Genomic DNA, 14,137 nt, shown 5'->3' with positions numbered 1-14,137 from the left:
AAAATGTATACATCTCGTGACTAATGAGCTATTTATGTAATTAATAATTACACAAGCACATGGATCATAATATTAAACTAGTATTTTTAGCACTATATCATTGTGATAATGTTAAAATAGTCACGACAATTACAAATGTGTAAAATGTTATATCAATATTAATTATGTTTTATGTGTTAATTTTGAGTAAGATATTTCATATATATGCTCGTCAATTAACATCTCATTTATATATTGTATCATATATATATATATATATTCTCTTATTTGGATCAAAATTCTAACTTACCTTGATTAGAAGTTACTTTAATCTTCACACTCGAATAATTCCATCATGTACTTGATCTAGTTAATACTCTATAATGTTAGACAAATAGACTAATGTTAATCTATTTTTTTAATTAGGTCAAAGTCAAGTTCAATTAAAAAAGTTTTCTTCAAGTTTTCTTGTTAATTTCTAAAATAAATCAAAATTTTTAATTATTCATATAATTACAAAAGACTAAATTTGTAATAAATATAATTGTTAGTTTGACTTTAATTTGATATTCAACTTCTTATATTACACTCTCTTCAGTTTTTATTAAAATACTTAAATATCACATATTTAATTGATCATGCTTTTTGACATAATAATTTCAGAATTTAACGGTATAGATCAACTATGTATTTGAAATGCTCACTCAATATTTTCTTGATAAATAAGTTTATTTAAAATCGTTATTCTTAAGTTGTTTAAACTTAAATCTCAATTTTCTCCTTTTATATTGTTCTAGACTATTCATTGCAATCTCGATATTGTCTACCCATCTATGAAAAATAGTCCCAAGCCTTTTATGTACATATAACAGGGGTGCTCGCAATAATGATGCCCAACAAGTTATTGTGATCGCATTTCAGTGCCACCCTAACATCTTTTAGTCACATATAGAAAGCATCATCTATATAATCTAGATCATGAACTAATATTGAAGGCTAGGCATAATACTTCACATTGTGTGATCATCATAAACACACATTCATAACACAATTGCCTTCAAGTCCATGATCACATCACATATAGAATGACAATAAGGTAAACACCGCCATCAAAAATGGACCATATCACACAATGCCATACAAGGTCAAGCATTGTATAATATCTATGTAAATTTATCTGCATTAGAAAAAATATATAATATCTCCGGTGTGAATTTATGTCCAAAACTCACTTGAATTAATGGATTTTAAATAATTCAAGCAAGTTCCAAAATACTATATTGATCTAAGAAAAGTGTTAAATTAAAGTAAAACATAATTCAAACACTCAAATAAGAAATTAATATGTTTCTAAAATTAAAGAAAGACATATTATGAAAAAAAGTTGTTGTCCTTTTTTTATTTGTTAAAATGGACAAGTAAATAAGGACTGATATAAAAGGATACATGGACAAGTAAATAGGGACAAAGAGAGTATGTTTTTTTTGTTGTAATAAAATTAAATAAATGTCATGTGAGTCATCCTTTAAGAGTTATCATTTGCTTTATTAATCTGATGACACGTGGGTCACTCATGTTTGAGGTATAATCACTTAGTCAAATGGATAGTTTATCAATGACTAAGTGTTTAATTTTTATATTCCTATTGGCTATAAATAGCCATTGCGTTCTTTACATAGATATTAAAAATAATTTGGAATATATTATTACACTCTCTCTTCTCTCTTTGTTTGTTCTTATTTTTAATTTAGTCTATTAATATTAGTTTGTTAGCTAATTACTTTATAACACTTCATTATTTTTAGAGAAAGAAAACTAATAGCTAAAGAGAGATGATAATACGTATGTCCCGAACCAGTGTTTGATTTCTTGATGTTATAACATTGAAGTAACTCATGACATACTTACACTTTGTTTGGATCATTGTTACTCATTATTTCATAATGTGTTGTATTGTATTGTAGTTTATTGTATGGTAGATATAATGTTTGGTTAGATTGTACTGTTTGTTATTGTTTAATAACATTTTAAATGTTTAATTTGATCGTATTGTATTATATTATAATTTATAAATTTACTAATATATCCTTAATTATTCTAGGCAGGAGGTTTGACTAGATTAAAAGAGTTACTGACCTAATAATAGACGAGATGATGAACAACGAACCGAACTATAGAGTAAGCAATTTTTCTAACGAGGTAATATTCGACCCACACCGACCATATAATTATTGGTTAGAAGGGTAGAATGGTCAATTACTACGTCAACTGAATTTTCTTGGTATTTTCAAAGAAAGATAAAATTGCTTTTTAATAAATTCATAGGCTTATATTTTCCCCTTATCAAATTCCTCTTTTTCTTTCTCTCTCTACTTTCTCTCTCCGTCGTAGTGGTCGTCGACGGCGGCTCTTCTTCTTCTTCCTATATCCGATTGATGGAAAACGGACCGCCGCAGCCGTCAGGTTTGTATAATCTCTCTGTATTTCGATCTATTTCATCAGCGGATTTAGTTTTGTTTTCTTTAGTTGCCTTTTTTAGATAGTGTTTGGGCTACTTGTCGTGTACCGCGACTAATTCAATGAATAGATTGAAGGAGATCACCTAAAGGTTTTGTTGTTTTGGGATTTGAATTTGGATTTTGATTGTGATATCTCATGGTCAATTTTGAGTTTCATTGTTGTTAGGGCATATTTTTGGGGTTTGTCAAGTGCCAATTATTTGATTAAATTACGTTTATATCCTTGCAAATTTCGATAGTAAACTCATCGAAGAGCAAAGAGTTATCTGGTAATTGTGTTGTCGGAGATATCAGGTATGAGGTGGAATAGCTGAGGTGTGTATGCTGGCATTGACGCCACTGTCATTGGAAGAAAAAGAAGAGCGAAAAAAGCAGCCAAGAGTGTGTTCTAGTGGTTGAAGTGAGGTCTCAGGTTAAGTTCCCAACAGATACAAAAAACTCGCTGATTTCTTCCCATTCATTGCTGGTGGGAGGTAGTGGAGGTGCGTGTAAGCTGGTCAGGACACCACATGTATTAAAAATAAAATAAAGAAAAATATTGAGAAGGGATCTATTTTGTCTTAAAAAGATCAGTTATTTAATATTGGAATTATTTTCAGCTGAATTGAGGCAGAGTAGATGCAGGATTAATAAACTAATTTGGCATTGAAGTGCAGAAAATTGGTATTGGATTTAATGGGCTCAATCAAACACGTTTAATTTGCCTGTGATGCCAACGTTTGTATTTTCTGGTGGGCAGAATTTACTTGTTAATCTCATATCCCATAATTATAGTATCTTATATGGTTCTGATAAAACCTCTAGTTTTTTCACGGGAAATTTCATTTTCCTAGGAGTCGTCCAAAAAGTCAAATTACTGATTATTGGAATGAAATGGCGAGAATAGAGCAGAATAAATATAGAGGATTTATATAGCTGAGTACAGGTAGTTTAGGATTAAGTGATGGAGCTGACATGGAGAAAAATTAGAGAGTTGTGTGCTCAAAGAGAGAAAGTAGTATGCAATACTACTAATGCCATCCATTAGTCACTTAAAATGTCTTTTCCGGTTGATATTTGATAAAATGATTGGCTACCCTACAATTTGATAATTACAAGTAGTAAAGTTATATTAAAGCAACTTGATAAAATGATTGGCTACCCTACAATTTGATAATTACAAGTAGTAAAGTTATATTAAAGCAACTTCGTTAAACATGCTTTGTAGCTATTATTCCTAGCAGCTGATACTGAGCAATTTCTTACACCCTTTTTTTATACATTAATGATTAGGTAGAAAGAATTTCATATTTTTGCTAAAGTTATTGTTTAAAATTATAGTTGCTATGCATTTATTTGGTCAGGTTAATTAGATATATTTAAAGGCTATCTAACATGATACTGGTTTCTCACAGTAGATATGTCTTTGAATAATTAGAGAAAGGTGTAAACAAAATTGTATACATTGCTAGTAAGTACCCTTGTTGTATTCAAAGAAACAATTTACTCTCGACCAACTCATTTTTACTTTCTTTTGAGTATTATTGACTTGGCATTTGTTTCCACGCAGGTAGTAGCCCACCCCCAAAACCCTGGGAACGAGCTGGGTCTTCTTCAGGCCCTGCACCTTTTAAGCCCCCCTCTGCTGGTAACACGAGTGACGTAGTAGAGGCATCCGGAACAGCCAGGCCTGGTGAGATTGTTTCGACTGCTAATAGGAATACAGCTGTTAATAATAACACACTTGCAAGGCCTGTACCTACTCGACCTTGGGAGCAGCAGCAAACTTACGGTAGCTCATACGGAGGTATGCAGATGTTTAGTTAATTTTCCCTCTTGCTCTTTTTTTTTGTGCCTGTTCTGTTTTTCCATCAAGAGGGTTGGCTGTCTGAAGTCCATTATTACAAATACGTCTGTTGATGCCTTTTTCACTAGCACAGCTGTTTTGTGGTTTGTAAATAACTATTTGTATTTTACATCCTTAAGGTTCACTCCTGATATTATAAATACTACCAACCTTGCATTAGAAGCCTCTTTTGGTTAGTATAACAACTAAGTATCCTTAAGGTTCACTCCTGATAATATAAATACTACCAACCTTGCATTAAAAGCCTCTTTTGGTTAGTATAACAACTAAGTTATCCTTAAGGTCCACTTGTTTGTTCCGGATGTATGTCCCCTAGCATCGAAAGGTTGATTATTGAGTGATGTGTATTATGATCTCTGCTTTGGAGTGCATGCATTTGATTTTTCAGGATCATAATGCAATACGTGACATGTAATCATGCAGACCATTATTAACTAGGCAAGTTCTTCCTAAATATATTCTGGTTTTATCATACTGTTTGATTCTCTTTCATACATTAGAAGTACGCCCACTGCCTTCTTTTTAAAATTCTTTTTAAAAAAAGAATTACTAGGTTGTCTAAGTTTGTACTCCAGCTTATTCCTCTTTTGAAATTCATCTTAGTTAATGCACCTATTAAATCAACTTAAACTCTGATTGAATGTTTCGTTGAGCTGTTATCCCATCTGCTAGTCAGTATACCTCCTCTTCTTATGTGTCCATTTTTAGGAGCCGAGCGCTACTTGATCTTAATTCATTTGCAACAAGATGTCTATGAATGTGCAACCCAATTCCTACTTCATCTATACTTTGTCCTCTGTAAGTATGAATGGCATCTGTGTGTTTACCCAGCCAAATCAAAATGTTGTTATGGACATACTCTTTTCCTTTTCTCTTATGGTGAAGAAACTTTCTCGATCTTTGAAGGTTTTGATCCAGTAATTGAAGTTAGTTATTGCAATTGAAGTAAGAGGAGTTGAGTCCTTTTTTATGGAGTACCCAGTCTCATTATTTGCTTGATTGGTTCATTATGCAGGTTTTAATACAGGTATGAATTATAATTCTGGATATGGAACTGGAACATATGGTTCTTATGGTGGTGGCTATGGAAGCACATACGGAAGTGGTTTGTATGGAAACAGTATGTACAGAGGAGGTTATGGTGGACTTGCAGGCGGTGGCATGTATGGTGGAGGAATGTACAATAGTGGGTATGGTGGCTCAATGGGAGGTTATGGCATGGGTGGTATGGGTGGTATGGGCGGCATGGGTATGGGACCCTATGGGGACCAAGATCCAAATAATCCATATGGTGCTCCACCTTCTCCACCAGGCTTCTGGGTCTCCTTCATGCATGTGGTAAGCTCTAACAGTACAAAATAAATTTATTTCTGTTCTTTACTTCTTCTCAGGGACTTTAAAGTGAATTTGATGTGTACAAGTCCCTCATTTGCCCTGCACTTCCAGTACAAACTGTGCTGGCCTTCTTTTTGAATTTTTGTTTTCGGATTGGCCAAGACTTTAAAATTAGCTCCAAGTGAATTGGTAATAGAGCAAGGCCTCCAAAATACAGAGAGAGAGAATCACATAGGAAGGGGAGAAATGTAAGCAGGCTCATTGTGAAATCTCAAAAGCTTCTTGCAACTCACTGGTTTCTGTGATGAGATGCTTTTAGTTTATGAAAAAAAAAAGGAATTATAGGTAGAGCCCAATGTTTTTGATAATAACATCTCCCTAAGCTTTACTTGATATGAAAATAGATTCTCCCGAAGCTTTTATTAATTGTGAAAGCTCTCTTATTTGATGCAATGGTATTCTAGCATGCAATTAGTAGGTTCGTCGATATGTATCTAAGAACTTGCAGGTCTCTTTGAATTAACAAAAAGTTCAAGGAGATGCAAATGAAATTAAGAATTATTTACATATCGTATTTTAGGTTCTGGTGTGAGGAGAGGGTTGTCCTTCAGGTACCACCTGATTTTTTTGAATCTGCTAGTAACATATGGTATTTTAGTCTATAATCTATAGACATCATTAATGCCTTTTTTCCGTTGATAACTAATTGTTTGACATTATGTTATTTAATGATGGCAGATGCAAGGTGTTGTAACTTTCTTTGGCCGCGTTGCAATGTTGATAGACCAAAATACCCAGGCATTTCACATGTTCATGTCAGCGCTCCTTCAGGTATATCTTCATTTATTCCTTGCATCCAAATAGTTCTTGAACAACCAATACCTCCTTAACTACCTTATGGAGTTCTGTATTTGTTACCCAAATACTTTATGGAAAAGTATATAGGATGGTGACATAATAATCCAATTAACATATTTTTTACAGCTGTTTGATCGCTCAGGGTTATTATATGGAGAGCTGGCAAGATTTGTGCTGAGACTGCTGGGGGTCAAAACAAAGCCTAAAATTCAGCCCCCAGGTGCTAATGCACTTCCTGGTCCGCACCAACCTCATGGTAATCAGAACTTTATTGAGGGGCCTAAGGCTGCTCCAGGTGCTGCATGGAACGATGTGTGGGGTGATAATGCACAGTGATATAGAGTAGTGACTTACAAATGTCACCTACCATCGGAAGCCATCAACAAGAAGTTGCAGTTTGTATGAAAGCTACAGTATAGATAAGAGCTATGCTGGTGTGGTGTACTCGCATGTAAAACCAATCTACCTACCCTGCTGGATTGACTTGCTGCATTTAAATGAATAATAATCTCCCCTCCCCTTCCCCCTGCCATGTTTGTGTGGGATTTGTAGGTTGTTATAGATCAATGTGCACGTCAGTTTTGGAGACTTAACAAACATCGTTCTGGAAATGATGTTTTATGATCCGTTGATTGTCGATGAGATGTTTCATTGTTACATCATTTGTGTAAATCCATGAAATCCGAAGATCTCAATTTATTTGACCAGTATCTTATTTGTTATACGTAGAGATGAAAGCACAAGCTGTGACAAATTTTTTACATGGATGCTCAAAACGCAGAGTAGAATTCTTTCATGTTGAGAGGTAGAAATATAAAATGGATCTAAATCGAATAATAGAGAGGTAACAATGGACACAAATGTTGGAAGAGAAAATTCACATGTTCACCTTTTTTCCACCTATGATTCAATATACCAATCATTTCATTTATCCTGAATCAAACAATTGTTCTGCATTGTGAAGAGCTATGCCTCGTGGGTTCTGCAATTTGCACCAAGCAACTGTTTCATTTATTAGAATCACTTATTTTCTTACGGAAGAAAACATTACAAGAAATTATACACAGATTGATACGAGTGTGCAGTGGGCACAACTGTCGTGCATTTCCATCAAGTTGGACAGGAAACGATGTTTCCAGTGGTGGACGGGTGAGTAACACGTCAGTTCCAGGGAATCCGAATCGGATTGACTGGGATGACATTTTCTCCTTCTGAGTCTGTAAAATCAGAATGTCTGCTGAGACCTGACAGCTTAAGACCTAAAGATTATAGTCACCTATTAAAACCTGAAGGCTCCGTGAGGGCAAATGCACATTACTTCTTCTTCTTTGACCTCTACATTACTTCTAGCAAGTTTAAAAATTTCCAACGCTACACCACTGATCTGAGAGCTTCTGGTGATGTAAAGAATTGAGAGACGTTTGCATCCGGTCCTCAATGCCTGCAGTCCACGATCACAAAGATTTCTACACCGATTCACATGTAGCGTTTTCAAGTTATGACAATGTGATGCAATAGATTCCCAACCTGCTATCTTGACCTCATGACATATTGCTAAGTTCCATTCCTGAAGCGATGGACAACCCTTCGCTATTGTCATGATACAATCATTGCCAATCGTTCTGCTGGAACGGAAATTCAACACTCTTAACTTTGCAGCAAATCCGATGCTAATAGCTACCAGACCATTCACACGCGTGCACCAGGTCAAGTTAGACACACTCAAGTATTCAACACCACCTCCACTTAGGATACTCCGTATTCCATTAGGTTCAAGCCTACAGTAATCGGCTTCCAAATGAGTCAGAGTTTGAGAACATCCTTGAAAGCCAGCACCAGTTAGATTTCTACAGTAGGATATCCTGATTGCTCTAAGATGACGGCAGTTCTGTGAAATAGCTTTTACGCCATAATCAGAGATTCGAGAGCAATACGAGAGATTTAGATCTTCTAAAGCTAGACAAGAATTAGATAAGGCCTCTAACCCACAATCTGTAACATTACACCGGTAAAGACTTAGTATTACCAACAAAGAACAGCCAGATGCCACGCAGGAAAGACCACTATCAGTTATCCCAAAACAGCAGTCTAGATGAAGACTTCGCAGTTTCGATCCATGATGTGGTAACAAAGACAAACCCGAATCTGGAAGCTCAGTGCATCCGGACAGAGACAATGATTCTAGGTTCTGGAAACGGTTCAGAAGCCTATATAAGTGTAATGTACTGATTTGAGTATTAGTTTGAGATAACGATGAAAAATTAAGCACAGTGAAAGAGCATTGGAACTGTAAAGATCTTCTATTTAGATTTTGAATTTGAAGCCAGCGACGACAGGTTAAACCAAACGATTCACGGTCAGATCCACAGTCAAGGTGTTGGAAAATAAAGAGTAAACAATCGTCAGGAAGCTGCATGATATATCCAGAGAAGTCATCTGATGGATTATCCATTTCTACCAAGTTAGATGATGGATTATCCATTTCTACCAAGTTAACACTCCAGCAAGGGTGTGAAGCTCGATAGTTCACAATAAACTTTTCTTTTTATTAGGACTTCCCAATAATTTTATCAAAAGACATGCTAGAGTCTAGAAGAGGTAGAAGACTCGAAAAAAGAAAGAGCAAGTCTTCAAACACATGACCTATGAGATCACTGGCTTATGGCAAAGAAATCTGGTTTCAGAACTATGAAGTCCCTTAAGACGTAGGAACTAGGAAGATAGTTTACTTATCAACCAGAGTAAAACGTCAACGTTCCCAACGGTCAGTTTTATCTATACTTATCGTCTTTGGTACCAATACCAAAAGCAAAAAGATTGGAGGACATTAACTTGAGAGGTTAGCCACACAAACCAACACTGCAAAGAATAAGGAAAACCCCATATTAGTTGACATTATACAGCATTGAGCATACCATACATGAATATCTTGTCTTTTGTTTATATGTAAATTTTCTCTACAAGAACATACCCAGTGTAATTCCACAAGTGGGATCGCGGAGGGTGGATACACGGCCCTTAACCATATCTTATGAAGGTAAATAGGCTATTTTAATGTTTTCAGGCATTACAAAATGACAAAGGTAAATTGTAACCTCATCCATATGTTGTAAGATGCTTTCTGCATGCATGTGTCCACTTCAATATGAATACATAACCTCAAATTTCAGCAGTACTACTAATGCGTACTAGGTACATCATAAGATAGCGACCTAAGTCAAAAGATGCAAAAAAAAAAACAAAAAGAAATTAAAAAAAAAACTTAATAAAAGCTACTTAATTGTCTTTTATGCATGCCAAGGTGTAGCTAGACAATAAAACCATCCGGAGCTATTTTCTCAGAAATATACCACACACATCTTGGTGAGGATACAAAATATTTACAAGACTAATGTGTATGCTTAGCTTCATCTCGAGCCCGGGCTATCTGGATATAGAAAAGTATCCTACATTTGGTTAAGTCTTGAAAACATCCCAACTGTGATAGTAGTGTTACTTGGGTGCACCAAAAAAACTATAAGGGATTGAAGACTACTCCACAATCGAGCAAAGTTCATCTCCACCCCTTCAAAGGCCTCCTATTTCTGTCTTTCCAAATGATCCACACGCATAAACATATGTATATGGTATCACAAACAATGCCTCAACCAGGAATAGATGTACAATTGGAAGATGAGCTTTCAAAGAACTAGCTATTCTGCAGACACTTGATAATAGCTTGTACAAAAACCTCTCCTAAGGGGTCATTTGGTTCAAACCGATATCTCAAGATTATAACTAATCCACCTTCTATATGGGATAAGTTATACTAAGATTTTGGTTAAAAAAAAATACTAACTTGGCTAATACCTCCAACCAAACATGGGATAAATTTAATCACAAAATTTGTTCCGGGATAACCCACCTGATTCGTTGAACCAAATGGCACTAAGAGGTCAGATTAGGGGTCGAAAAAGGAAATCAACTTTGAAGTAAGCTCAATACATAAGGAGCAGCAAGTAACAACCCAACAGAATTCCTTTATTCCCATAACTTGAAATATTTTGTAAACTACAGATAGCTCTAAGTTCCCCCTTGCTCCAATAAGTCAGCATTTTGGGTTTAGATATTCTAAGAGAAAGATTTAACAACACTTGAATGACCAAAGGCAGAGCAAGGGATTCTAACAAGGCTATTCAAAAAAAATTCAAGAATGTACGCAGACCTATGTCAATGGAATCTTCCTTATGTCAATGAAATTCAACAATTGATAACAAGAACAACAACAACATACCCAGTATAGTCCAACAAGAGGGTAAAGTGTATGCAGACCTTATTTCTACCTCCTAGAGATAGATAAACATTTGACATATACACAAAAACATTTGGTTTTCCCCTATTTACCTATCATAATCATCTGACAAATGAGATTCAACTGAACCCCTAGAATCCACCTAGCTCCACGACTCCGCCCCTGGCCTGAGTCGTGGGTAAGCACTTAAAAATACACATCATATTTTAGTTAATTTGAATCAAATAGATAATACAGTACACCTAAAGTTCTGCAATTGTTCTTCACATTGACAATTTCAAATAGACTACATAGAACACAGTATAGTGATTAGCTGAACAAAGTGAAAATACAGAACATTTCCCTCTACAAAAAATTGTTAACATGAAAATTTCGAGAGAGAAAAAAAACAAATAATAAATTCAAAAAGCAATATTTTTTTAGCTTTTAGTGATTTTTTTACCTATTTATCTGCCGAAAAACACTAGATTCAATTGAACTAATGGTAGATATGCTACATCTACCAAATCTGGGTTCTATAATACTACAATTTCATCAAAATTTCACCAAAAAAATCCACAAAATCTATCAAATTCGGGAAGAAAAAGGTGTTTTGCAGACTTAAAAAAAATTGAAATTATAATCGGCCATACCTGAGAGCAGTGAGAGAGGCGAAGATAAGAAATTGGAACTATTGCTAATCACTCATATCAGCATCGCAATTTATAACACCTTGTTTGGATGTAAATATCACACATTTTATTGGTGCCGTTTGGATGATGGGTAGGTTTGTTGATTAAAAACAATTAAGAAGTATCACATTAATTTAAATAAGTTTTATAAGAGTAGTGGTTAGATAGATTATATAAAGAGTGTGTTGGTTGGTCATAACTCTTAATATGTTTAGAAGATGAGGTTACGAAGATTAGGATATTGAGATACGTAGATGTATAGGTATATTAGGAGCGATGAAATTAAAAATGAGTATATTGAAGATAGGATGTGGCGATGTGTGTGGCGATCAAAATGAGGAAATGAGGTCAAAATAATTTGTACATATCACTAGGAGATGTACATATGTCCCAGTGAGTATATGTATGAGGTTAGGTATAATAGGTACACGGAGAGAAGTAAATTGGTAAAGTATTGGGGAGAAGTTATTAAATATGATATGATATATTTTTATATATCAAAGATTAAGCTTAGATATGAGGGTGTGGACATCACATATTAGGGTAAATAATTAGGAGTGTTGAAGTTGTCTCACTTTTCGTAGTGCCTTACTTTTGATTACTATCTATTGAGTCATTATTCTATATTTGTTATTGTTCTCTTATTTGTATTAGGGAGATAGATAGATCGATAAAATATTAGGGAAAAATGATTAGATATGATATGACATGATTTTATATTTATCAAAAATATAATCCTAGTTAGGAGAGTGTGGATATCACATGTATACTAGGCTGGATGATAGTAGTTTGGAGTGTTACCTTGTTTTTTTTGAAAGATCTAATGTCTTGAGTTTGAGTGCTATCACAAGTCATCTATTATTTATTGTGTTTGGGTTATCGTATTATTCTATTGTTGTTATAGTTCTCTTGTTAATTCCTTTGTCTTCCTCATTATTGTTTTTCTTTTTTTCGTAACTAGTTTGACATGTAGTACCTAAGTCACAATTTTCGAAAATAGTTATTGGACCTTTACGAGGTAAGGTTAATGTGTTTATATTTTATTTTTACTCACATTTTACTAGTAAAATTTCACTGGATATTTGGATTGTACAATAAAATATTATCTTCATTAGTTTGTTTGGGTGTGTGTTCGAAATATAACTGATTAAAATCTGAAGTTTTGTTTAGACATGCAATTTGAATTCTCATATTATATTTTTACTTGTTAATTATGAAAAACTCACAACTTATCTCCCCAAGTCTTATACTATCTTAAACCAAAAAAGTTCATAATAGAAGTATAATACTTTGTAATAAATATACAATATTTATGATCAAACTTTAGTTCGATAAAAAATAAATTGAGCATGAGTTGTAGTATATTGCGTTTTAATATAATCTTCTCACATAGTACAAACAATCTTATCATGTTAAGCACACATTTCTAGATCAAATGACCAAAAAGATGAACCAACATTGTTACTTTGAGACATTTATCATTAGCAATTGTGTTATCACGGGTCATATTTCGTGAATTTTCATGACTCTCTCTTGGTATTCTCGCCATAACTTACGACTCATTGTATAAGCTATGACAATCATCATTTTCTGTCAATATCATAATGGTTCATGCCTTATTTTACTTATGTGTCATATTTTATGAAAATAAACAAAGTAGGAAAAAAATAAATTTAATTGGTAAGAACAATAATTATAGCTCATATAAATTGTTTAAAGGTTAGTAAGAGTAACAATGTGAAATAGGTTTTTGGGTATGAAATAAATGTTTGGTTGAAATAAAATAATGATTTTCTTTATAATATATAAACTCGTAGGTTTATATTGAAAAATAAAAAAATCATAATATAAAATTTTCAAATAATTTTTTTTTCAAAAATTTAAAATTTCATATTAAATACTAATTTCATTTCATAATTTTAAATCATGAAATAAAATCACATTTCAATACCCTTATAGGCCATGTGAAATAAATTATATCTCTTTATTTTTGAATTAAATATATTGTTTTTTGTCTTAATTGCTTAAACAAAACCACAAATTAAATGTCACGACTACTTGTTACTCGTACAAGACTATATATATTTATTGACTTATATATGTATTAATAAATCAACTTTATTTCTATAATTATATTGTAATATTCAAAATTCAATAACTATATCCTTTCTTATACGTTTTTAGTTTACTCTCACTGTTTAAAAAAAATTCACATGTATATTTTCTCACTATTATTATTTCATTTATGCGATAAAAATAAGTTTGAGAAATTGACTTTTCTTATTTTTTTTATCAATCTATTGTCATTATTTTTCATAAATAAAAACTCAAATTTATTTGACGATTAATCTTATTTCTTATTCAATTTGTAAATTTCATAACATATCATTCATGTATAAAATACTTCACAATCGACCTAGAATAGGAGGTCATAAATTTTTGAATAAAATATATCTTCTTCTTTTTTGGAAAAATATTAAAGTATAAATTATGTATTTTTTCTCAAAAAATAAATTATAATCTTAATATTAAAAATTATGGGCTTCATATATCAATGGGCCGAACACACATGGGCCTTACAGGTGAACATTTCATGATTGGCCCATTAGGGTTTCGTTAGGTATTTTAGCTTCATATT

General features: G+C 33.3%; 2 protein-coding genes across 5 annotated transcripts; one reads left to right on the top strand and one right to left on the bottom strand.

The window, feature by feature from the left end:
• The first annotated feature begins 2,263 nt into the window (after positions 1 to 2,263).
• LOC101254098 (peroxisomal membrane protein 13) lies at positions 2,264 to 7,259 on the top strand. The gene is made up of 5 exons (XM_004240400.5): positions 2,264 to 2,442; positions 4,048 to 4,284; positions 5,360 to 5,682; positions 6,418 to 6,510; positions 6,664 to 7,259. Exons 1-5 carry the CDS (start codon positions 2,415 to 2,417, stop codon positions 6,871 to 6,873), a joined length of 891 nt encoding a protein of 296 aa, XP_004240448.1. The 5' UTR covers positions 2,264 to 2,414; the 3' UTR covers positions 6,874 to 7,259.
• Positions 7,260 to 7,400: 141 nt separating this feature from the next.
• Positions 7,401 to 11,871, bottom strand: LOC101253383 (F-box/LRR-repeat protein 12). Of its 4 annotated transcripts, none has more exons than XM_004240398.5 (3): positions 11,461 to 11,601; positions 9,509 to 9,749; positions 7,401 to 9,396 (listed from the first exon to the last, which is right to left on the bottom strand). In XM_004240398.5, exon 3 carries the CDS (start codon positions 9,017 to 9,019, stop codon positions 7,817 to 7,819), a length of 1,203 nt encoding a protein of 400 aa, XP_004240446.1. In that variant the 5' UTR covers positions 9,020 to 9,396; positions 9,509 to 9,749; positions 11,461 to 11,601; the 3' UTR covers positions 7,401 to 7,816. The 4 variants fall into 4 exon arrangements, with proteins under 4 accessions (XP_004240446.1, XP_004240447.1, XP_004240445.1 ...); XM_004240399.5 differs by having other exon boundaries at positions 9,633 to 9,749; positions 11,461 to 11,599; XM_004240397.5 differs by lacking the exon at positions 9,509 to 9,749 and having other exon boundaries at positions 11,461 to 11,871.
• Between the last annotated feature and the right edge of the window lie 2,266 nt (positions 11,872 to 14,137).

Source organism: Solanum lycopersicum, chromosome 6 (assembly GCF_036512215.1).
Source record: "Solanum lycopersicum chromosome 6, SLM_r2.1".
Classification (NCBI taxonomy): Eukaryota; Viridiplantae; Streptophyta; class Magnoliopsida; order Solanales; family Solanaceae; genus Solanum; species Solanum lycopersicum.
This window is presented reverse-complemented; position numbering and strand designations above follow the sequence as displayed.

Bases quoted from the DNA above. Each gene is read 5' to 3' on its own strand.
- LOC101254098 (XM_004240400.5), top strand. From the start codon at position 2,415: ATGGAAAACGGACCGCCGCAGCCGTCAG. The intron at 4,285-5,359 runs GTATGCAGATGT...TTCATTATGCAG, and splicing joins TTACGGTAGCTCATACGGAG to GTTTTAATACAGGTATGAAT. The intron at 5,683-6,417 runs GTAAGCTCTAAC...TAATGATGGCAG, and splicing joins GGGTCTCCTTCATGCATGTG to ATGCAAGGTGTTGTAACTTT.
- LOC101253383 (XM_004240397.5), bottom strand. From the start codon at position 9,019: ATGGATAATCCATCATCTAACTTGGTAGAAATGGATAATCCATCAGAT.